This window comes from Pituophis catenifer, unplaced genomic scaffold (genome assembly GCF_029215685.1).
Source record: "Pituophis catenifer annectens isolate HBS135680 unplaced genomic scaffold, rPitCat1.0.hap2 SCAF_10, whole genome shotgun sequence".
NCBI classification, from domain to species: domain Eukaryota; kingdom Metazoa; phylum Chordata; class Lepidosauria; order Squamata; family Colubridae; genus Pituophis; species Pituophis catenifer.
The window spans coordinates 15356066-15378654 of NW_027256890.1; the positions used below are offsets into that span (position 1 = coordinate 15356066).

The 22589-nt window shown below is 45.1% G+C and overlaps 1 protein-coding gene across 2 annotated transcripts in view; it reads right to left on the reverse strand.

The window, feature by feature from the left end:
• The window catches only part of CLIP1 (CAP-Gly domain containing linker protein 1), a 56307-nt gene that overhangs the window by 20664 nt on the left and 13054 nt on the right, over window positions 1-22589 (reverse strand). For both annotated transcript variants that reach the window (XM_070951231.1, XM_070951230.1), the window contains exons 4-18: window positions 21993-22558; window positions 18555-18679; window positions 17347-17563; window positions 14043-14240; window positions 13220-13323; window positions 12468-12528; window positions 10705-10740; window positions 8004-8108; window positions 5801-6745; window positions 4352-4468; window positions 3438-3495; window positions 3172-3255; window positions 2483-2639; window positions 1582-1747; window positions 368-583 (exon numbers count right to left, since the gene is read on the reverse strand). In XM_070951231.1, the coding sequence (XP_070807332.1) occupies window positions 368-583; window positions 1582-1747; window positions 2483-2639; window positions 3172-3255; window positions 3438-3495; window positions 4352-4468; window positions 5801-6745; window positions 8004-8108; window positions 10705-10740; window positions 12468-12528; window positions 13220-13323; window positions 14043-14240; window positions 17347-17563; window positions 18555-18679; window positions 21993-22558 (3155 nt within the window). The remainder of the gene's footprint in view (window positions 1-367; window positions 584-1581; window positions 1748-2482; window positions 2640-3171; window positions 3256-3437; window positions 3496-4351; window positions 4469-5800; window positions 6746-8003; window positions 8109-10704; window positions 10741-12467; window positions 12529-13219; window positions 13324-14042; window positions 14241-17346; window positions 17564-18554; window positions 18680-21992; window positions 22559-22589) is intronic.

The window sequence follows — 22589 nt, forward strand, 5'->3', positions numbered from 1 at the left end:
CAGGGTTTCCTGTTTCTGCAGGTGGTTGGACTAGAAGACCTCCAAGGTTCCTCCCAGCTCCGTTATTCTCTCTCTGAGCTTGGTGGTTTCCTTGCAGACCCAACTAGGTAACATCATCAGTGCTAGAAGGGAAAAAGGTTCACGCAGTGGAGAAGAAGGGGCAGAGAATGAGGACTGTGGGGTCCTTGGTGCTCTCTGAGCTTGGGGGGTGTTCTGGCAGATGTTTCATGACCCAACGCCATCAGCGCAAGGGTCATGAAACATCTGCATGAAGACCACCAAGCTCGGAGAGCATCCAGGACCTCTCAACGTGGGCCTTTCCTCGTCAGGACAAACCGCCCTGCGAAGGCCAAAGACAGATGCCCACCTTTGCATGTTCGGCTTCCTTCTTCAATTCCTTCGCCTGTTGCTCTAACTCGCTGTTGGCCTTCTGGGTCTTTGTGAGCAGCTGCTCCTTCTTCTGGAGCTCCCGCTGGAGTTCCTTGAGGGCTTCTTCATGCCGGGCACCCATTTCCGATTGCATTTTCTCACTGGCGGCTTGGAGGTGCTTATGCTCCTCTTGGTGAGCTGCTATCTTCTTCTCCTGCAAAAAAACAGGCAGAGGAACACTGGGTTGGAGGAAGGAGTTTCCCCTCCCTGTTTTATAAGCCTCAGAGCAGGGGTATCAAACTCAAGGCCTGGGGGGGGGGAGGCGGATTTGGCCCTAGGGGTGCTTAGATCTGGCCTGCAGGGTCGCCCTGGAAGCAGCGAAGAACCAGCCTGCAGGGCATCTGCCAGCGAAAACGGAGCTTGGAAGGGCTGCACGCGGCTCTCTCGAGCTCCGTTTTCGCTGGCAGAGGATTGCAGGAGGCTGTCGCAGCTGAAAACGGAGCTCAGGAGGGCTGCATGACTCTGGCAGAGGGTTGCAGGAGGCAGTAGCTGCTGACACGGAGCTCAGGAACCCGTTTTCGCTGGCAGAGCGCTCGGGCCACCACAGGTGCCCCTGACATGAGTGACGTCGAGCTGGCCATGCCCCCCCCCCTCGGCCCCCCAAGGTCAAACACAACCCTGATGCGGCCCTCAATGAAATAGAGTTTGACACTCGTGCCATAGAGCATTTCGGATCCACTTCGGTTGAATGTCTATGGAGATTTTCAACCCTCCAGATCATGATTGTCCCAAAGATGCTTCCCCAACTCCCCACTACCACCACCTCCAAACTGGACTTCCTTGGTTGTTTTTCCTTGGAAATGTTTTGCTTCTCATCCAGGAAGCTTCTTGGATGAGAAGTGAAAGTGTTTTCAAAGGAAAAGAAATCGAGAAAGTGCCATTGCCTTTTAGAAGAAAAAAAAAAAGCATCTTTTGGATGTTGATTTAGGTCGTAAAATCCGGTTGGTCACATAATGACTCGCTTTACAGCCATCATGGCTTACAACCGGTCGTAACTTGAGGGTTAGTTCTACCCAGCTTTGCATCTGTAAGCAAGACTGTGTTAAACTTCTAAGGATTTCTCGATGACCTGGATTTTGATTCTTTGGGGAAATCTCCCCCCTCCGCCCCAACAGCCCACCAGCCTCCTGCCCCCCCTCCCTCAGCTCTTACCAGGCTGCCTAATTTATTCTTCATTTTCTGCTGTTCCTCCTGATGTCGCGCAAGCGTCTCTTCCTGCTTCTTTTCAGCCTGACGGGCTGCCTGCTCCAAATTCTCTTGCAACTGAGCCGTTCCCGTGTTGGCCTTGGTGAGCTGGACCTGAAGCTCTTCCACCTGCCTAAAATTGACAACGAGGGTCAGGGTGACAACCCCAGTGGATGGGTTGGAGAATAGGCGAGCTTAGATGATGGTGAAATCTCTTCCAAGGTCTGCATTTTACGGGCGAGATTTTGGCTTCGTTCTTTCATCTAGAGCAGTGTTTCTCAACCTTGGTATCTTGAAGATGGGTGGACTTCAACTCCCAGAATCCCCCAGCCAGCAGATGTACAGATGTCAACTTTCCAATATGTGGACTTCAATTCCCATAATTCCAAGATGTCTGGACTTCAACTCCCATAATTCTAAGATGTATGGACTTCAATTCCCAGAATTCTCCAGCCAGCATGGTGGAAGATGTGTGGAATTCAACTCCCATAATTCTAAAATGTATGGATTTCAATTCCCATAATTCCAAGATGCATGGACTTCAACTCCCATAATTCTAAGATGCATGGACTTCAACTCCCAGAATTCTAAGATGTATGGACTTCAACTCCCAGAATTCTAACGTGTGGACTTCAACTTCCGGAATTGCTGGCTGGGGAATTCTGGGAGTTGAAGTCCACACATCTTAGAGCAGCCAATGTTGAGAAACCGATGCTCAGAGTATTTACTCAAGAGCTGGAGACCATATAAAAGAAGCAGAACTGACAAATTATTTTTTGGTTTGCAAAAGAAAAAATATAGTTAAAAAAAATATGGAAGATCTCCCCTTGTTATTTATCCTAGGGAGCAAGAGGGGAAATGGATTTACTTCTCTTTGAGTCTTAGGGCGTCGTTCATTTTGGTCAGCTGGGAAGAGCTGTCGCCCGAAGACTTCATGATTTCCGCCATCTCGTTTTCAAGCTTGGCTTTGGCCTCCACGAGCTGCTGCTCTCGGATTTCTCGTTCTTTTAGCGATTTCTCCATGGCTAAACAAGGAGACAAGAAACGCAGGTGTTTTTTTTTTTTACAAAGATACCCTCCTTCCCACAAGAATAGAGGGTAAAAGGGAGGGAATTGACAGAGATGGCGAAAGGGGCTGTTTTAAATAAAGAATTTATCTAGTTTTGTTGCCCGAAGAGGTTGCAGAAAAAAAATGCTTTTAGAAGCCTCTGACGATCCCAGCAGAGCCACGCGAGCATCAGAGGCTTTTTTTAAAAAAAAACTTTTAAAAGCATTTTTTCGGCTGAAGAGGTTGTAGAAAAAATGCTTTTAAAAGTAAAAAAAACTTTTTACTTTTAAAAGCAGGGGTAAGCGAGCAGCGACCGGGCCGGGGACTGGTTCGGGGACGTGGCCAGCCAATGTTATTACCGGTTCTCCGAACTACTACAAATTTTTACTACCGGTTCTTGGGAACCGGTGCGAACCGGGAGCAACTCACCACTGCTGCAAGTATGTGCCAATGTGCGTTAATTTTGAATTCGACTGTAATGGAAAAAAAATACTGCGGCTTTTTCTTACCTGTTAAATGAGATCTCAGCTGATCGAGTTCGCTTGACAGCTGCGTAAACTGGAGCTCTTTTTGGTTTAGTTTTTCAAGAGTTTCTAAAACGGACGAAAATACAAGGCTAGTCAAGAGTTCGGTCCAGCTCCTTAAAGAGAATTTTTTTTTCTCAAATTGAGCAAGCTGTTTATTATTTTTAAAAAAAAGAAGAAGAAAAGATTCCATCCCTTCTTCCTCCTGCCCCTTCTTAAAAAAATTAAGGTTGCATTCATGAGATACCTACCTTGCATAGATTTTTGTACAATTTTGGCCTCGTCAGCACCCTTAGTGAACTTTTCTTTCTAGAAAACAAGAGTGAGAAGTACATTTGGCTGAACAGAGCAACATAACCGCACTGATCCGCACTACATCTTGAGATGCAAACGGCCGAAAGCAACTTTAAGCCAGGATCAAAAAAAAAAAGCAAATTTCAATTCTTTGCAACATTTGGCTAGTCTTTAAGGATTAAAGCAAGCCTAAGAACATTGTTTGATAACTGCAAATCTCCCAGACTTCTTTTCTGAAGGTGACTGGGGGAAAAAAAATGTTGTTTGTACAGGTCATCCTCAACTTACGACTGTTATCGAACCCGGAAATTCTGTCCTAAGTCATGACCCACATGACTGAAACTGATTTTATGGTATTTTTTTTGCGGCGGTTTTTAAGCAAACACGTATTCCTCTCCTTTTCCCTTTCTTCTCTCTCTTCCTCCCTTCTCCTCTCTCCTTCCTACCTGTCCCTCTACTCCTCTCTCCCTTCCCTCTCTGTTGTTGTGTCCATTTGCCTTGGAGTTCTGCTTGTTATGGGTGTATTACTTGGAACCTTGACATTAAACTGACTCTGACACCCGTCAGTTGACTAAATTGCGTGCAGGCAGACTGACACTGCTCATTGCAAAGTCTCCTGTTCAAACTTTTGGCTGGCTGCATGGTTTCCTAGACTTCCAGCAACTACTCATGCAATGCAACAATGCGTTTTTGTCCCAGGGTGCTCTGATCCCACCACTGCAAAAGTGGCTTTTTTTTTTTTTGGACCCTCTTACCTTAAAAGAACTAAACACCTCTGAAACAGGATAGCTGAGAAGCTGCCAACTCCCCCCTCAAAGCCCTGAAGCAAAGCTCTGGAGTGGATCGGCCCCATCGCCCGGCGGTTACTCACCAGGTCCTCCAGCTCTTTTTCCAAAGAATCCTTAAGTTGGTTGACTGTGCCCAAGTGATGCTCAAGATCAAGCAGCTTTTTCTCCCTCGCTTGCAGTTCTTTGACTAGACTAGCAGCCTAGCCAGGTGGACCAGGGGTGGATGTAAAAATGAAAAGTTACCCAAAAGGAAAACAGAAAAGCAAACCGAGGCGAGTTGGACAAGTAAAATGCGAGCCAAAACAAACACATTGAGGAACAGAAAAGGAAGGGAAGGGGTTAATGAATTGGGATGGCTTTCAGACATGAATGACACTGATGGCATCTGCAGAACTTTAGGAAGAGAGAGCAACCGTTAACAGGGATCTGGATTTTTTTAAATTCTAGGCTCTGTTTCTAAGTTCTGAAACCCATAACTTGCTTTGAAGGAAGGACTAGGCTTCCTGAATTGAAAGAGAGGCATCTGATTGTCTTCTCCTCAAAGTGAAGATGACAAATATGAAGCTTGAAGCTTAAGGTAAAGGTAAAGGTTCCCCTTGCACATATGTGCTGCTCATTCCCGACTCTAGGGGGCGGTGCTCATCTCCGTTTCAAAGCCGAAGAGCCAGCGCTGTCCGAAGACGTCTCCATGGTCATGTGGCCAGCATGACTCAATGCCAAAGGCGCACGGAATGCTGTTGCCTTCCCACCAAAGGTGGTCCCTATTTTTCTACTTGCATTTTTTTTAACCTGCTTTTGAACTGCTAGGTTGGCAGAAGCTGGGACGAGTCACGGGAGTTCACCCCGTTACGCGGCACTAGGGATTCGAACAGCTGAACTGCCGACGTTTCGATTGACAAGTTCAGCGTCTTAGCTTGAAGCTTACTGTGCCTTTTAGCCCTACGGTATCAGAGGGAAAATTCAGACCCACCTTTCTAGTTGGAATTTCAGATTTGGAACTATGCTCAATATCAAGGATCTCCTAACTTGGCCACTTTAAGACTTGTGGACTTCAAGTCTATGCTGACTGGGGAATTCTGGGAATTGAAGTCCACAAGTCTTAATGTTGCCAAGTTGGGAGACCCCTGCTCAATATTATCCCACAATCAAGATGTCACCCTAAACAGTCTTCCATAGAAGTTAGAACTGGACCCATTTCAACCAAAATCTTTCATCTACCCATGGATAATTAAAGGTCAAATTCTACGAATTTATCTAAATTCCAATTAAAACCCCACCAGATTGATGGACAACCCCACATCTTGTAGCAAATTCCATTATGGAAGGATTATACTGCTTTAAATATTTACATAAATATTACATAGATAAAACACCTATTTGGGGGATCTATTAATTCATTCAGAAAGCTTGAAATAAGTTTTCAAATGTGTAAACAATAGAACTCCTCAACTCAACACAAATCAATGGAATGAATGGAAAAACAAAAGACAAACATTAAAGCAAAATGACACAAAATGGATGTTGGTACAAACCTGGCTACTTTCATTATTTCTGTCATTTTCTAAACTCTGTATCTTTTTTTTGGCGGCTTCGTGTTCCTCACCGAGCTTCTCCAACTCCAGTTTACCTTCAGAAAGGGCCACCTGAAGGCCATCCAGGCTCACGAGCTTTGCTTCAGCAGCTTTGATCTTTGCTTTGAAGTTATCAATGGCCTTGCTTTGCTCCACACACTTCTCCTGGATGCCTTCCAACTCCTTTACCTTTGTTTCGGATTCGTGCAACTTGTTAAGAGTGTCCTCCATTTCCACCAGGTGCTGATCTTCCGCACTTTCCAGCTGGGTCTTCAGCACTTCCAAACTTCTCTCCTTCTCCTCCGTGACCTCCAGCAGCTTGCTCTTCAGGGCTTCGATCTCCTTCACGAGACCCAGCCTCTCGCTCTCTTGCTTCATCTTCAAGTTAGACGCTTCGTTCTGATGATGCTCTCTCATCCTCTCCACCTCCACCTTCAGCTCTGCGAACTCCGCTGCCTGGATCCCGGCTCCTTTGCTGAAAGAGGTCTTCAGATCTTCCATCGCTTGCTGGTGAGAAGCAATGGCAGATTCCAGCTTAGATTTCCACAATTCAATCACCTCTAAATTCTCTTTGTGGGCCATGTCCAGTTTGGCTTTCAAGGAGTTGTTCTCTTTCGCCATCTTTTCGTTGGAGGACAACAAGGTCTTGATTTCCTTCTGGAAGGATTCTTCGCTGACCCCAAGTTTGTCCCGCAGGGACTTCAACTCCTCCTGATGTTCCTTGTTCACCGACGCGATCTTCTCTTGCAGAGCGCTGATTTCCTGCAGCAGCGAGAGAGACGTGTCCACATTGCTGGTCACTTTACTGGACTCCAATCTTGACCGGAGCTCAGTGACTTCCTTCTCCCGCAATACTAGATCTCGTTCCAGTTCCATGATTCGAGATTTTTCAGAGACAGTGGCGACCTACGAAAAAAACAGCATTAAAAAAAGAGGAGAGAATATTATAAAAGAACGCATTAAAAGGGGCATTGATGTGATCAAAATACTTCAGTACTAATGTGACATCTTCAGTTCTTCGAAAGAGGCCTCATACTGATCATCTACGTTTCCCTATTTTTAGGATGCTGTTAGCGGCATCCCACGCACCATTATAAAATAACAACTTTCAACTCACGCAAAATGTTATTTGCTTTTTATTTAAAGCAAACACCTTCTTGTGCACTCAGAAGTAAATCTTGATTCTAAGAGAAAGGTCGATCATCAGAAATTAGTGATAAGGGGGCTATTAAGGTCAAAAGCTTACAGCTGCAGCTTGCACATGATTACAAGTTTGTAGAACACCTTTAAGGGTTCCTTAAAAAGTGAAACTCCTAACGAAATGTTAGTTCCACTGCTGCAGAAAATTGAGAGTCATGAAATTTCAACCCGTCTCCAAACCAGTTCCATGAACGATTACTTTCTTCACACGACTTAGAACATAAAATAATAAGAGTTGGAAGGGACCTTGGAGGTCTTCTGGTCCAACCTCCTGCTTGAGCAGGAGACCTTCCATCGTTTCAGACAAATGGTTGTCCAGTCCCTCTTGGAAGACTTCCAGACCTTCAAGTTCAATCAGGAAGCTAAGATGGTCTTCACCGTATAGATCAGTGTTTCTCAACCTTGGTAGCTTGAAGATGGGTGGACTTCAACTCCCAGAGTCCCCCAGCCAGCGCTGCTGGCTGGGGGAATTCTGGGAGTTGAAGTCCACCCATCTTCAAGCTACCAAGGTTGAGAAACACTGGTATAGATGAAGGACAACTAAATATTCATCAGCTCCTGAAGCTTGGTTACCTTACTCTTGAGGTTCTGGCATCTCTTAGGCTTGTTTTACATTTATTACTCTTTGCTCCCTTCTGTGAAATTATTTTACTGGGACTTCACAACAGCCTGAAAGCTAGTCCACAAAGAGGGATTTTAAGTTTAGCAAGACTGAATGCTTAGAGACATGGGAAGGCAAAATCAAGTTGCAGCGACAGAAGAGAATATTGGTAGCTCAGGGTTGAACGGCGGGGTCCTTGGTGGCCTCTGATGGACCCCTCAAGTGGTAAGGTTTCCAAAATACAACCAGCCATTTAGCTCCAACGTCATAAACCTTCCCCACGGAAAACTCTCAGATCTCTTTCACACAGATAGGCACACACCCCATGGCCACCTTTGATGGAAACATAGTGAAGTCCATTACCCTAGTGTCTTCTAACTCCCTCTGGAGTTTGCCAGCTTTGGTTTTTTCAAAGAGAAGACTCTGCTCAAGTTCCTTAAGGCGGGCATGTTCCAGTTTGGTCTGCGTCTGTTAGTAAAAAGGGAAAGGAAGAGAACACAACAGTGCCACCATCACATGCCAGCATGAGAAGAAAGAGGAGCGACATGCAGGAGGTGCGACCGGCTGTCTTCTACCAGTGAGGAGCAGCAGAAGATGGGAGGGTGGGTGGTTGGGTGGAAGAAGAAGGGAGAGGGTGACAAAAATGGGGGGGAAAAAAATGAACCAGGTGAAAGACGGACTCGGAAGGTGAAACTCAGGGCTGACATGACAAGAGTCAAAGGGTGGATGTACGAAGGAGCACAACACACACAAACAAAAAGCGGCAAAACCATGCAGCCAAAGTTACTGATTGGCGTGACGTTTATCAGCACAAATTAGGAAAAGTTAATGCTCTGTCAGTCAGGGTTTATGCTCCTGGTGGGTTCTCTCTAGAAGAGGACTTGCTTTTCGGGGGGGGGGGGGCAGGAACAGACTCAGTGACTATGTTGGAGGAGGATAAGTTTTAGGGGAAGGTGAAGAGGGGCTTCTTCTGGGTAAGGGGAGCATTTTGAGAAAAGTCCCTGTCAGGATCAGAGCTCATGAGGGTTGTCAAACCTTCTCGCTGAAGGTCTTCAAGGAGAAGCTGGCAAGCCAGATGTTGGGGATGACATGGTTCTTGAGTGTTGAACCAGGAGTTACATTGGATGACCACAACATGAACCAGGGGCAGGTTCCTTCTCAGCCCAACCTTCTTCACACAACTCTTTGGATGATAACAGCTCAACTACACTGAGTAGATTCCCCTCAAAAGCTTTCCTAGAAGTTTCTCGACAATGTTTTAAGATTTCACAGGAGGGATGATTGAAAGGAAGCCCAACAAACTGGGGCAAAGCTTCCTCAGCGTCAACAGCTGAAACATGATCCAGATTTGCAAAAGGACACCAGGCAATCCGAGAGCTCTAAACACAAATATCACTGACGTGGATGAAGCAGAAGCCCTCTTGGGTCCATCAAGGACTTCAGAAGAGGTGCAAGACCACTTCGCTGCCTCCATCGCGTTAAATCAAGGGCATCCTTTAGGTTACAAATCCAAACTCTTAAGGGTCCTCAAAGTCAAAGAGGAATCCCCCTCTTCTACGTTGCAGGTCATTACAATGATCCTTGAACTACATCCTTCTCTAATCGGATCCATTGTTGAGCATAAGGTGTTTCACTAGAACATCTTGTTGCTGAACAGGTTGGGAAGATAAAGGGAGCAACACAAAAGCGACACCCCAAATTTAATTGGCTCTTCATCCTTCTACTCCAGCACACAAGATGGATTGAAGAAAGGGAGACCAACGTATTAAATGGTTACTATCCTATTTTTGCTAACAAAACCCTGAAAAAGATAAGATAACTTGGTGGTCTCCAGCCCACATGGCCTGTGGATTAGGAATTACAGGAAGTTGTAATCCAGGAGAACTGGAGATACTACTTGATAAGACCTTGCTCCAATCAATGAAGAACGGTACAGGTGTTTGTGGCCTTGAGTCTTCTTCAAATCTAGCAGGTTTCTTTTAGATGTCACAAGACCCTTGTTTTCTCCCAAGAGTTGGCAATTGGATTAAAACGGGAGGGGGGAGGGGTCGGAAAAGTGGACTGTAATCTTCTTTGCAAACGCTTAATTAAACCAATATTCAAATGCAAAGGGTTTCATTTGGGAGGGGACACACACAGAAAAAAAAAAGACAGCGTACATATACCCTGCTTAGAAAAAATTTGGGTGCAGAAAGAAAAGCATTCACAAAAAGAACGCCACATGCAGATTTCATTCAGCTACGCCGCTACCTTGATTTAAGAAGAGCACCACCAAAAAAAAAATAAAAAAAAAATCACAATATTTGACTGTGCAATCAGAATGCACAAGGCCACACGGCAAGACAGAAGTGCCAGCTTGAGGATTTGATTCTGCACAGGGGGGGGAAAAGCAGACGGGGCCCTCCAGAAATCTTCTTGGAAACAAGACCGACTTTTTTTTATATGTAGGAAAAGGGACGGGGTCTAAAATGTCCTTCAGTTCTCCCTAGGAGTCACAGTACACACACGTGCAACGCACAATACAGGGGACGTATAGTATAAAACATTCTGTAAAAGCGAAAATCTTTCACAAAAACCCCTGGAGAACAAAGTTATGGGGGCGGGGGAAATGAAGAAAAATAACCTTTCTCCCATCCTGATTTCTCACTTTCTCTTATTAATTTATGGAATGGAATCCACGCTAGGAAATCACCCAACTCGGCCTGGATCTTGGTCGATCAGCCAATTCAAGGTTTTGAAGCAAATCTCTCCAGCCAAGTTTCTTACAAGATGCTTGCAAGGTTTAAGCATGAAGGAGGACACCGTGCTAAGTTTGAAGCTTTTAGGAATCCTGCTTCCCTCCTCATCTTCTGCTTCCGGTCAAGGTCCTAACATTTTTAAAACTTACAAGGGGTTCTTCAATTCCATGCAGGCACAGAGCGCAGCGGATGTCCCGAGAACAATCTGCGTTGTTAGTGGTTAAAAGAGCACCATCGACAAAACGCTTTATGGGGAAAGAATCGGGGGTTAAAGACCGGGAGAAGGGAAGGCAGGCGTGTTTCCACACATTCAGAGGTCCTCTTACATTTTTTTCAGGGTCTTCAGAAATGTCTCTCTTTGGCTATCAGCAAAAATTAAGACAAAGATGAGTTCAGCGGAACATTCAACGTGAAGGTTCAAAATACAAGTATTTTTTTTAAAAAATGAAGCAAACCACCTGGTGAGTTGAGACCGAAGGGGGGGGGGATTTACACCGCTAGCAGCTCTCAATCAAATGTAAATTATTGGTCCGGCTTGGTAGGCTGCAATGCTCACAGGTGTTCCACAAAAGGACAATGATATATAGCGCCTGCCATAAATGTTTGTGTCCTTGTGGCTGCAGAGTGCTTGCACACACATAAGTGAGTGTGATAGGCAGGGCAAGCAGTGTGATCTCTAATCAAGTCATTGTGTGAAATGACCTGAATGTGCAAGTTTGGGACCAGTGTGTAGGCCTTGGATCTTCTCATGGACCTAATTTTTGAAACTTCTGAACAGTCTAATGGGCATGTGTTCCACAAGGATGACATGGTGAGTTCTTTGTGGTGAAGGAGAAAGATTTAACGATTCTGACGTTCATGAACCAGCCGTCTTAGGGATACAGAAGACCTGAGCACAGGTTGCCCTCCTTCAGCGACGGGGCAAGCAGTCGCTAAACAAAACCATGATTGTGCTTATGACCTGACGTCAGCATTCCTTCACTTCACAGACCTGCGAGGATTGGTTGCAGAGTTGCTTTTTCATCACCGTCCTAACTGCAAACAGTCGGTAAACGGGGCACCCGCTAAACAAGGACTACCTGTATGTACTGTACCTCAAACTAATAACAACAACAATATACAGTTTTTCAGTTTAATGATCACAGGCGTACACACACACACACACACACGAACAGGAATAGACAAAAGAACCACAGGCTGAAAATGAGCATTCCTTGAAAAGTCCAGATAAAATGGATGGGCGGAGAACATAAAAGTAGAACTAAAGGTGGTATTAATATGAAATATTAAGTTCAAGCCTCCTGCTTTCAGTCTGGATATTATTTGCAGCTCAAGCATGTCAGCTTCCAACTTTTGCATGATACATGAGATTAGGAAAAAAGCATTTACTGAACATCTTTAAAGAGTTTCGTTTTCTGAAAAATCAAGCAGCAACGTGCCACAAAGCATGCTAAAGAGGGTGTGAATTTAGCATCCGACTGTGTGGATTTAGCGTGCGTGTGGGTTTCACTGCTGAAGACCAACTTGCAAAGTGTTGCGTAGGCCTGCAATTTTGGGGAAGAAGGCTGGGAACACAGTTCAGATGTTCGCGGGAGCCATCTGACTGCTTTAAACCCTGGTGTTTCTTTGAAAGTCTTCCCAAAGAAGGACAAAATGGTACGTTAGCATCAATCTTAGCTCTTGCTGGATTGTGCTGGGGTTCTCAGCCTTCCTTCTAGCATTGATCTTCAGGTTTTCGCTTCAGTAAAAGGGAAGCGACCCACTGCGAGGTTTAAAGCTTTGGCGCCAATTTCCAGTGGGTGGTTTTAACGAATGGTTTCTATTAGGGATTTGGGAAGGCATCCAGAAAGGTTATCGAGCGACACGGAAGCGAAAACACAAGAATGAAAAATGTTACTTACTCACGGCGGAGACAAAAGAATTAGAAAGAAAAAATCTAGTCAAATGTGAGTACACTCAGCTAGCAAAGGTTAAGCCACATCAGGGGTCCTTTCAGACGTGATTAGAAGCCACTGCTTTTCTTTACTCTCTTGGTGTACGCGCTTTCTTTTCCGTGTAGCCGGTTTAAGAGAATCCGAGACATGTTTACCTCCAAATCGCCTTTAGTGATAGACTCTTCTTCTACCCGGAACTGGAGATCTTCAACCTTCCTGTGAACAATTTAAAAAACAAAACAAAACAAGGAAGCTTATTTCTCATATTCTGGGGAGAATTGAGAATCATAGTGGAATAATTCTGATTTTTTTTTTTTTTTTTTGGAAGAGATTCGAGATCTTATAAGATTCACATCAGATGCCTATGGATAAGATACAGTTTCTCTGCCTTCCTTGTGGAAAACAGTTGTAATTCTATCTGGATTGTGTTAAAAGATCCATCTAGAACAGTGGTGAAATCCAAATTTTTTTACTATTAGTTCTGTAGACGTGGCTTGGCGGGCGTGGCAAGGGAAGGATACTGCAAAATCTCCATTCCCACCCTACTTTGGGGCCAGCCAGAGGTGGTATTTGCCTGTTCTCCGAACTACTCAAAATTTCTGCTACTGGTTCTCCGAACTACTCAAAATTTCTGCTACTGGTTCTCCGAACTACTCAAAATTTATCCAGAACCTGTCAGAACCTGCTGGATTTCATCCCTGATTTAGAAGGTTAAAAAAAACAGCTGCATGGTCTCTTCTGATCCCCCACAGGATTGAATGCATGGAGCACAGTTCATTGCTGATTTTTTTTCCCAGAATCCCCTCCCCGGCCATTCCTGGATTATAATTCCAGCGAAGAAGAGCTATGTTGGCTGGAGAGCTACCTGTACATAATTTCCCCAATTTTTCTGCTTCTTTGTTTTTACCTTTTCTCCTCCTCCAACTGGTTCAGCAATTCTACTTTTTCTCTATCAGCAGCTTCCACCAAGGCTCGCAGCTGGTCCATCTTGGCCTCCATTTCCAGTATTCGCTGAGAAACAGAGGTGCAGGTGAGAAAAATGCCTCTTTTAATTTAAATGAAGCTACGGTGAACGAGCTACATAGAAGGCACGCTGCTTCCCAACCCAACTCGAGCTATTTGGTTCTCCCAAGGCCTAGCCTTCGTTCCCCCAAATACGCCCCTTTTCAGCCGAAATTTAACTAAACTCTGGGAACTTTTTAGAGCTCATGGACTGGAGAGAAAGAACGAGCAGTTAATTTAGCAAACAGACTTCCGAAATAAACCAACTTTTGCTAAAATGGTGAAATCTCTCGGGTAAAAACAGTCTTGGTAGTATGGAATCTTTTTACTTCCTTAATCTTTTGCACAGAAAAGATTTTGTACAGAAAAGTGGCGCCAGGAAGGGAATACGGCTAATAAATGCTCGGCTCCATCCAATCACCCTGAATTAAGGATTTACAGGGTTGGGAAAAGGGAGGGATCTTTTGTACAGAAGAGAGACCTGATCCTCTCCATCTGCCAGCTGAGGTTGGGAAATTCTCAGCTAGGCAGGAAGGAGGAGTCAAGCGGGGAACTAGTCTTGAGTCCTTACGCAGCCGCAAGGGGCATAAGTCTGACCCTCCTTAACTTCCACTGTAGCTTATCTGGTTGTTCCCGGGGGAGATTCTTGTAGTATGGGTCGAAGGCAATAAAGTTGCTGGTTTGGACTTGCCAGAGTGGCTTCGAACAGGCTAAACCCCTTGGCTCACCTGATCGTGCCCATCCCGTGCCAAGGCAAGCTGCTGCTCTACCTCCCCGACGTGGCTGGTGGCCTTGGCCACCTCCGCCCTCTCCAAATCCCGCTCGGCCAGGAGCTGTTCAATGTGCTGCTGCTTCTCCTTCAGTGCCTCTTGCAGGGCGGTGGTGCCCGAGATCTTCCGAGCGTACCGAGAGGACGTCTCTGTCAACTACAAGAACGAGAGAGGGAGTTTGAACAGCCCAACCAGTGCTGGGAAGGTCCAAAAACACACACCGGTGTTGCAAACACCACCGGCGTCTTGAGTTTGGATGGAATAGGTACAGCTTTGCGGTGGTTGGCCAGCGGATCTGCACAGGGAGGGCCAAATATTGAGCAGGAAAATAAAAGATTGTATCTTATGGTTGAAATGAAGGGTCCTTGGTGCTCTCTGAGATTGGTGGTTCTCTTGTAGATGTTTCATCACCCAACCAGATCACATCTTCAGTGCTATTGTCCTACCACTGATGATGTTACCTACTTGGGTCATGAAGTGTCTTCAAGGAAACAGTTATGGCCCACCAGTGGCCAGCAGAACTGGCAGCAGATTCGGACAGTGAGGGTTAGGGTCATTAGAGGAATGTGGGCCAGTCCTGGAGTCTAGGGAAGGCTCAGACAAGGGCTCTGAATCGGAGAAAGAGAGGGGGGCCAAGGCCATCTGGTAGTTCTTTGCTGCCTCCGGAGTCTCTGGAGTCTGATATCTGCGAGGCAGAAGAACAGCGGGAGCCTGTTCCCAGTGTGCGCATGTGCAGAGCTGCCAGGAGACAGGAACAATTAAGGAAACAGGGTCGACTTGGGAGTAAGGCTTGGAGATGATTGGCCCTCCCATAAGACATAAAAGAGAAGCGGGACGTGCTTTTTTTCAAGAGGCAACTGGACTTTCTTGTCTTCCCTTGAAGACGTTTCGCTTTTCATCCAAGAAGCTTCTTCAGCTCTGTCACTTCAGCTCCGCACATCCTCAGCTGTGTGTTTCTCAACCTGGGCTACTTTTAAGAGGCACGGACGTCCGCTCCCAGAATTCCCTGTGGCTGGGTAATGATTTAAGCTGCTATGATGATGTAATGCTAGGAATGAGTCAGCAAGGTTTTTGGGCTGGTATCACTTTAAGAGCCTATAATAAGAAGAGGCCCTGTTGGGGCGTATCTCTCTCTCCATGTGTGCTTCTGTGCTGTAATTGCTGATTGCTGTTTGTTTGAGGTCTGACTAAAGTACGTGTATGTATATATTCTTTTTTTTTTTTTTTAATTTGATTTATATGCCGCCCTTCTCCGGAGACTCAGGGCGGCTTACAATGCGTTAAGCAATTGTATATATTCTTTGTGGATAAAACCACTATTTAAATACAAACCTCTGTTTACTGTATTTACTCCTGGGTTGTCTCACATCTGACATCCTGGGAGTTGAAGCCCGTGCGTCTTAAAAGTCATGAAACACTGAGCTAATCGAATGAGCATCCCCATTTTAGGAAAAAAACTAACTTTGCTTCCGTGTTCCGTACTTCCACCCTCCTGGTAGTCAAGAAAGGAAGTGAACATACCTGCATAGCAAGACTCTTAATGCAGCATTCGGGAGAATAGGAAACAGAAGAGTTCAAAGAGAAACAAAGGGTAGCTGGCCTCAACCTAAGTGGAGGGAGCCTAGAGCAGATTAGCTGGTTAAGCTGCTAAGCGTTCTCTGGCTCGCTTAACATAAAAACCGTCCTTCAGTTAAACCCAAGAATCCGCTCCCTTATCCGAGCCACAACCTGGGACCACATGCAGCAAAAACCAAAGGGGCCTTGCCAAATTTGGCAGAAGAGGCTACCAGGGGTGTTGTTTGTGTGTGAAAGTTTGCAAATTCCCAATTTTAAGCCCTCAATCGATGGGGAAGAGCTGCAAATTTTCCTGCAGGTGATTCAAGATTCAGCCATTTATGTTTCAGGTTAAGCATTAATATACGGTGAGTACGAAGTTAGGGTAATAAAATATACAATTTGCAAGGCGGCCAGGGATTGTCAGATATGTGTATGGTTCACAACTAAAGAGTAAAGAAAGAGGCTTTTTTTTTGGTGTAAGACATTCCTTCCATTTAGATAATACAGGTAGTCCTCGGATTACAACAGTTCGTTCAAAGTTACAATGGCACTGGAATAAGTGACTTATGACCGTTTCCCACACTTATGTCCGTGGCAGCATCCCCCCATGGCCACATGATCAAAATTTGGACACTTGGCAACCAACTCGTATTTATGACAGTCCCAGGGTCAGTGTCCCAGTTTTGCGACCTTCTGATAAGTGAAGACAATGGGGAAGCCGGATTCACTTAACAACCGGGTTACTAATTTAACAACTTAACAATTCTGTCAAGGAAGTTCGTAAAATGGAGCAAAATTCACTTAGCAAATATCTTGCTTAGCAACAGAAATTTTGGGTTCATTTGTGGTCATAAGACAAGGACTACCTGTACGTTGGTCAGGTGAATTTAACCATATTTTTGAAGCCAAAACCACTAATGCTCAAAATCAGCATGTGAGTATAAAAAATTAAAACACCCAGCCACCATCCCTTCCATCTCTCACTCATATATATATATATATATATGCACATTTAAGCATGCATAAGCATATTTATGTTTTTGTCAATTGACAGAGAAATGTAAACCCATAGTACAGTTTGAAAAATGCAACCCTATGCAGCTTTATTCAGTCTCCCTGTGTGTGTGTGTGTGTGTGTGTGTGTGTGTGTGTGTGTGTGTGTGTATATATACACACACATATATATATATAAAAAATCAGTGGTTTCAGTGGGATGCCTTTTTAACTCAGGGCTTCTGGATTTTCCACCGTCTTTTTAACGTACGATGCTCTCTGAGAATACCACTGCAGGCGTGCACACATCTGCATATACATATTTACTGCAGAGGTATAATTGCAGGTATATCTATGTCTCTATGTGTTTGCATGCAGAAATATTACTCCATGCGTGTGACAGATTGTAAGCCAGATCCCCTTCGCTTAACAAACCAAAACATAACCTCTCTCTTATTTTATTATTTTTTAAAACCGTGGTTAGTTTGGATTAAAGGTTAGGCTAACGGCTTAAACACAAACGCTTCTATTCCACAGGGCTAGCCAAGTTTTTTTTCATGCATGCTTTCAGAGATCGGCACCATTGTAAAAAAGGCAAACGAGCAGTGCTAAACCGCCAAAATGAGCAGTGCAAATGCGTGTGTGCGGAGACCCACAAAAAAAGGGGGTCTGCTCTAGAGTTGTCAAGCACGCAATACGAAAAGAAACTTACTAGTCCCGCACGGCTCGGCTTGCTGCTTACAGAAGAGGCCACCGAGCTCAGAGAACTGAGGGACGAGGCGCTGGGGCTGCGTTTCAGACTGGTGGGCGTTGGGAGGGCTTTCCGGACGGCGGGCTTGGCTTTGGCCGGAGTGGTGGATGGGAAGCCGATTTTGGTCACTTTATGCACCGGAGCAAAGAGGCCGTATTTGGACTGGCACTGGAAGTACCTGAGAGGGAGGGAAGGTGAGAGAGACCCAACCATGAAAACAGCCCGCAGAGAAAAATCCTGCGTAGACAAACTGACATAACCCTGGCTTTAGACCGAGGCATTGATGCTTCGCGTCGGAAGGAGAGACACGTTAGTAAATTATAAGCCTATTTGAAGAAAGGGTAGTGTTATTTATGGATTATTGTCCCCCTCATGTTTGATCTTTGTCCGTTTGTGGGAGATTTAGTAAAGAGGCTTTAGTTTGTAGTAGTGTGGTAGACTTCAACTCCCAGAATTCCCTAGCCAGCCATGCTGCCTAGGGAATTCTGGGAATTGAAGTCCATTTGTCTTCAAGTTGCCATTGGTTAAAAAAACACTGGGGAATTCTGGGAGCTGAAGTCCACATGTCTTCAAAGAGTCAAGCTTGAGAAAAACTGCTCTGGAAATAGAGATTTTAGGGTGTCTCTACAAGTCAGACAATCCAGAAAATGAGCTCGGTGCCTTCTTTTTTCAGGGATTTCTTGTGTCTTATGAGATAAATATTTTTTTTAAAAGAGGAAGGAAAGGATGCAACATGCATGCACATGGGCAATTAGACCTGTTTTTGCAACAGGAGTATAGACCTGTTTTTGCAACAAGGGTCCTGAAACTTGTGGGCTCCCTTTCTTTGTGCTATCCTGTTTCCCCCAAAATAAGACATCCCCTGATAATAAGCCCAACAGGGCTTTTGAGTGCATGGCAATAAGGCCAAGTGCTTATTTCAGGGATCAAAAAAATGTAAGACAGGGTCTTATTTTCAGGGAAACACCAAAACGCCAGAATTTTCTCATGGTTGCCATTTTTCATGATCCTCCTGCTTCGGAAAATAGGAGGCAGAAACACCCAAAGAGGAACCCGGAGATACTGTAGCCCCCTCCCCAAAATGAAGTTCAATGAAACGGAGAATGGGAACGCAGTCAGGGCTGATCTGAAAGCAGGCTATCCCGATTCTCAGCCGGATGGGACCTTACCTTGTTCCAGCAACAGCTCCATCGTTCTTGCCCAGGGGCTCGTCCAATTCAACGCCGCACCACTCCCCCTTGGCGAAATCCGTCTCCCCCAAAAAACGCACCACGCCGGCTTTCGTTCCCCCCACCTAGCAAGAAAGAAAGAAAGAGAGAGAGAAAAAAAGAAAGAGAGAGAGGGAAAGAAAGAAAGAAAAAGAGAGAAAGAAAGAGAGAGAAAGATGGAAAGAAAGTTAAAAAGAAAGAAATTTGAAAAGAAAAAGTTGAAAAAAAATTTGCACCATCTTTTTAAAAAAATATCCTCCAGCTAAATTAGAACTAAAACTAAAATTGGCGCTCCTACCGTTACGTTTTTCTGCTCACCAGGCCGAAACCTCGCCAAAAATAAAGACCGCAAACGTCAGCCAATTCTAATAAAAGACCAAACCTAAAATAATAACTGGCTCTTCAGGATTTCCTCTTCCGCATGAATTAAAAGTTATTTTGGAAATTTGTTTGCTTTGGCCAGTGACATGACCGGCTACGTTTGCCAAAAAACGGTTCAGATGGTTTAACCTTGATAGGAGACCAAGTGAGGAAATGATGACATTAAAACCAAAAGCGTGGAGCTTATTTTATTATTTATTTGGTAGTTTGGAGCTTTCTTTGCCTCCAGCAAAAAGCCACAAGCACAGATGGATTCAGTTGTGGGTTCCACTTACCTTCGGAATCGGGCACGGCGCTTCTGCCCACCACTGGATGGATTCACATAACCCTTATATATGTTTCTCCAGCTTGGCAGCTTGAAGATGGGGGGACTTCAACTCCCAGAATTCCCCAGCCAGCCATGTTGGCTGGCTGGGGAATTCTGGGAGTTGAAGTCCACCCATCTTCAAGCTGCCAAGCTGGAGAAACGCTACTCTATGCAGTTAACTTCAAAATTTGCTTAGCGCATTGCTTAGCGCATTGTAAGCCGCCCTGAGTCTCCGGAGAAGGGCGGCATATAAATCAAATAAAAAAAATAAATAAATCATTTGTCCTGGTTCAGCAAAGAGAAAACAAAACCCTTTAATGTTTTGATAATATCTTGCGTGCAGGATGATTTTATCGTCGTTAACCTTGCCAAAAGAATGATCTCACCTTGACTGCCCATTTTTTTACCCACCGTGCCCAAAAAGGCAGCAACCTGTTGGCGCATGAGATTTGCAGACCTAGCAATTTTCACCCTACCTGGAGGCGGCTAAGCTGAACCAACAGATGAAGTCATTCCTTAAGGTGGTTGTCTTTACAGAAACTTAATCTGCTTTTTTTTTTTTAAAAAAAAAAATCTGAATGGGCGGATTAAAAATGCTCTTTTCGCTGACTGCAGAAACAGGGTAAGTGGAGGCGAAGGCGTCATATAATACTCCACCCCAAAATAATTATATTCCAAAATGATGGGCTTCATGCGTCATGCAAGAGAGGTAGTCCTCATCTTAGGACCACAACTGAGCTCAGCATTTCTGTTGCTAAGCGAGACATTTGTTAAGTCAGTTTTGCCACAGTTTGTTTAGCGACCGTTCAGAGTTAAAACGGCACTGAAGAAAGTGACTTATGACGTAGGTTTTTCACATGCAGCATCCCCAGGGGTCACGTGATAGATCAAAATTCAGACATTTGGCAACTGACTCATATTTATGACGGGGTCATCTGATCCCCTTTTTGGGACCTTCGACAAGCAAAGTCCATGGGGGGAAGCCAGATTCACTTAACAACCCTGTTACAAACATAACCACTGCAGCAAGGAAGGTTGTAAAATGGGGCCAAACTCACTTAGCAACCGTCTTGCTTAGCAATAAAATTTTTTGGGCTCAATTGTCGTCATAAGGTGAGGGCTACCTGTATAGGAATACTCAGGAAATAAACTCCGCCAAGCAAAATTCACATTTCCTTCCATTTCCATCTTAAACACCCAAGTACAGAGGGGATTATTTCCTTCCTTTTTTGGAAAAAAAACCCCCACTTTAGTAAATTTACACCTCCCGCTGTCCCGTGTCCCGTCCTCCCCGGCCCCCCCCCCCCGATGAGGGCATCCTGACCACATGCTGACCACAGCTACCCTGGTGACTTTCACTCTCATCCGGAGGGAAAAGTGCTAAAAAAATTGAAAGAGCAGCGCGAGGTTTTGCCAAATCTTTTTTTAGCAAAGCATGACAAACACCATGTTAATTCAGAAGTGGTGATGCAAAACCTTTAACGAGCCAAAACAGCTGACTGAGATCACCAGGCGTTTATATGTTTTTCCCACCCAGACTGGGAAGGGGATGGTAAGTAGAAGAAAGAAAATAAATAAATAAAAAGGATTGCAATATTATGGCTAAAAAGATGAATCAAGGTGTGCTGGTAAATTAAAATAAAAACAGAACGTGCTTTCCTTAAAGTGGAGCAGAGAGAAATAAGATTTTTTAAAAAACTTATTTTGTTTACGTTGCACTTTAAAAAAAAACAAAAACCCACTTCCTGATCAGATTAGATGGTTTAAAGGCATCTAGAACAGTATTCTTCAATTTAAGATGTGTGGACTTCAACTCCCAGAATTCCCCAGCTAGCATTGGGGAAGATGTGTGGACTTCAATTCCCATCATTCTAAGATGTGTGGACTTCAACTCCCAGAATTCCCCAGCTAGCATTGGGGAAGGTGTGTGGACTTCAATTCCCATCATTCTAAGATGTGTGGACTTCAACTCCCAGAATTCCCCAGCTAGCATTGGGGAAGGTGTGTGGACTTTAATTCCCATCATTCTAAGATGTGTGGACTTCAACTCCCAGAATTCCCCAGCTAGCATTGCTGGCTGGGGAATTCTGGGAGTTGAAGTCCACAAGTCTTAAAATATGCTAAGGTTGACAAATACTGTTCTAGATGCAACGCCTTTCAGCTTTCCTTCTCTACAGACTTTAAAAACACAAAATCCAGGACGTTTTCAACCATCTCTCCTGCCTGGCCTTCACTGAGCTGAGAAGACAACCTATCCAGGTAGAGATAAGCATGTCTCTTCTTTCCGAAGCAGAGATTTGAAAGACCTCCGTAAATACGGTACTTTGGCTGATGCTCTTGTTCCTGAATTGTCCAAAGGGAGGATTCAGAAGCTACTTTTCCATACAAAATATTCTCTCGTTTCCAAAATACTAACCCAACAGCTAATCATATTTACAACGGTGACGATTGCTCATGGATGAAGAGAACCACAACTGCGCAGCATCTACAAGGATTCTCTGGGACCTCTGCTGACCCGCTAGATCTCCAAGGATCTCTTCCTAAGCAAGATCCCAAGGAAGACAGTGTGGAGATCCCATGGAGAACTCCGTGTGAGAAGCTGGAGATATCAAGAGGACTTTGGGGATCTTGTTGGGGTTGAAGCTCGTTGCATTAACCCAAAACATCAACAAATCAACACACAACTCCAAAGCAGCAACTCGACAACTTACCAACACTCTGTCTCCCATTTTGAGTTCTCTTTCGCCTTTCTTCAAGGACCCGGCTTCCGAAAGGTTCGAAATGGATTCGCTGGTGGTTTTAGAGAGGTTGCTCGCGTGAGAAACGGGCGTCTCCTTGGTGGCCAGAGGAGACATCTTCTGGGGTATGCCGGTGGGTGGCAGATGGGCTGCTGCTGAAGGAGAAGACACGAGGCTGGCCGCTGAGGTGGACGTGGGCGACGAGGCCCGAGAGGCGTTAGATGCCTGGGTCCCGTTGGCTTCATCCTTGGAAACGGCCTTCCGGGCGAGCTTAGAAGGTCTGGTGAAGATGCCCCTCAAGGGCTCACACTGGAAGTATCTCACTCCGGCCACGGAACCATCGTTCTTGCCAATAGCTTCGTCCAACACGATTCCTGCCCACTGACCCGGAGCAAACTGGGTTTCTCCCAAGAATTGGATGAAGCCGGGTTTATTCCCATTGACCCAGATACGCTCCCCGATTCGGAAATCGTCCACAAACTCATCTGAACCTTCTGTGGCGGGAGGCTTCTCCGCGGCCGGGGTCTTTTCCGGAGAGGCTGAAACGGAAGGAGGAGAGTGTCACGGATA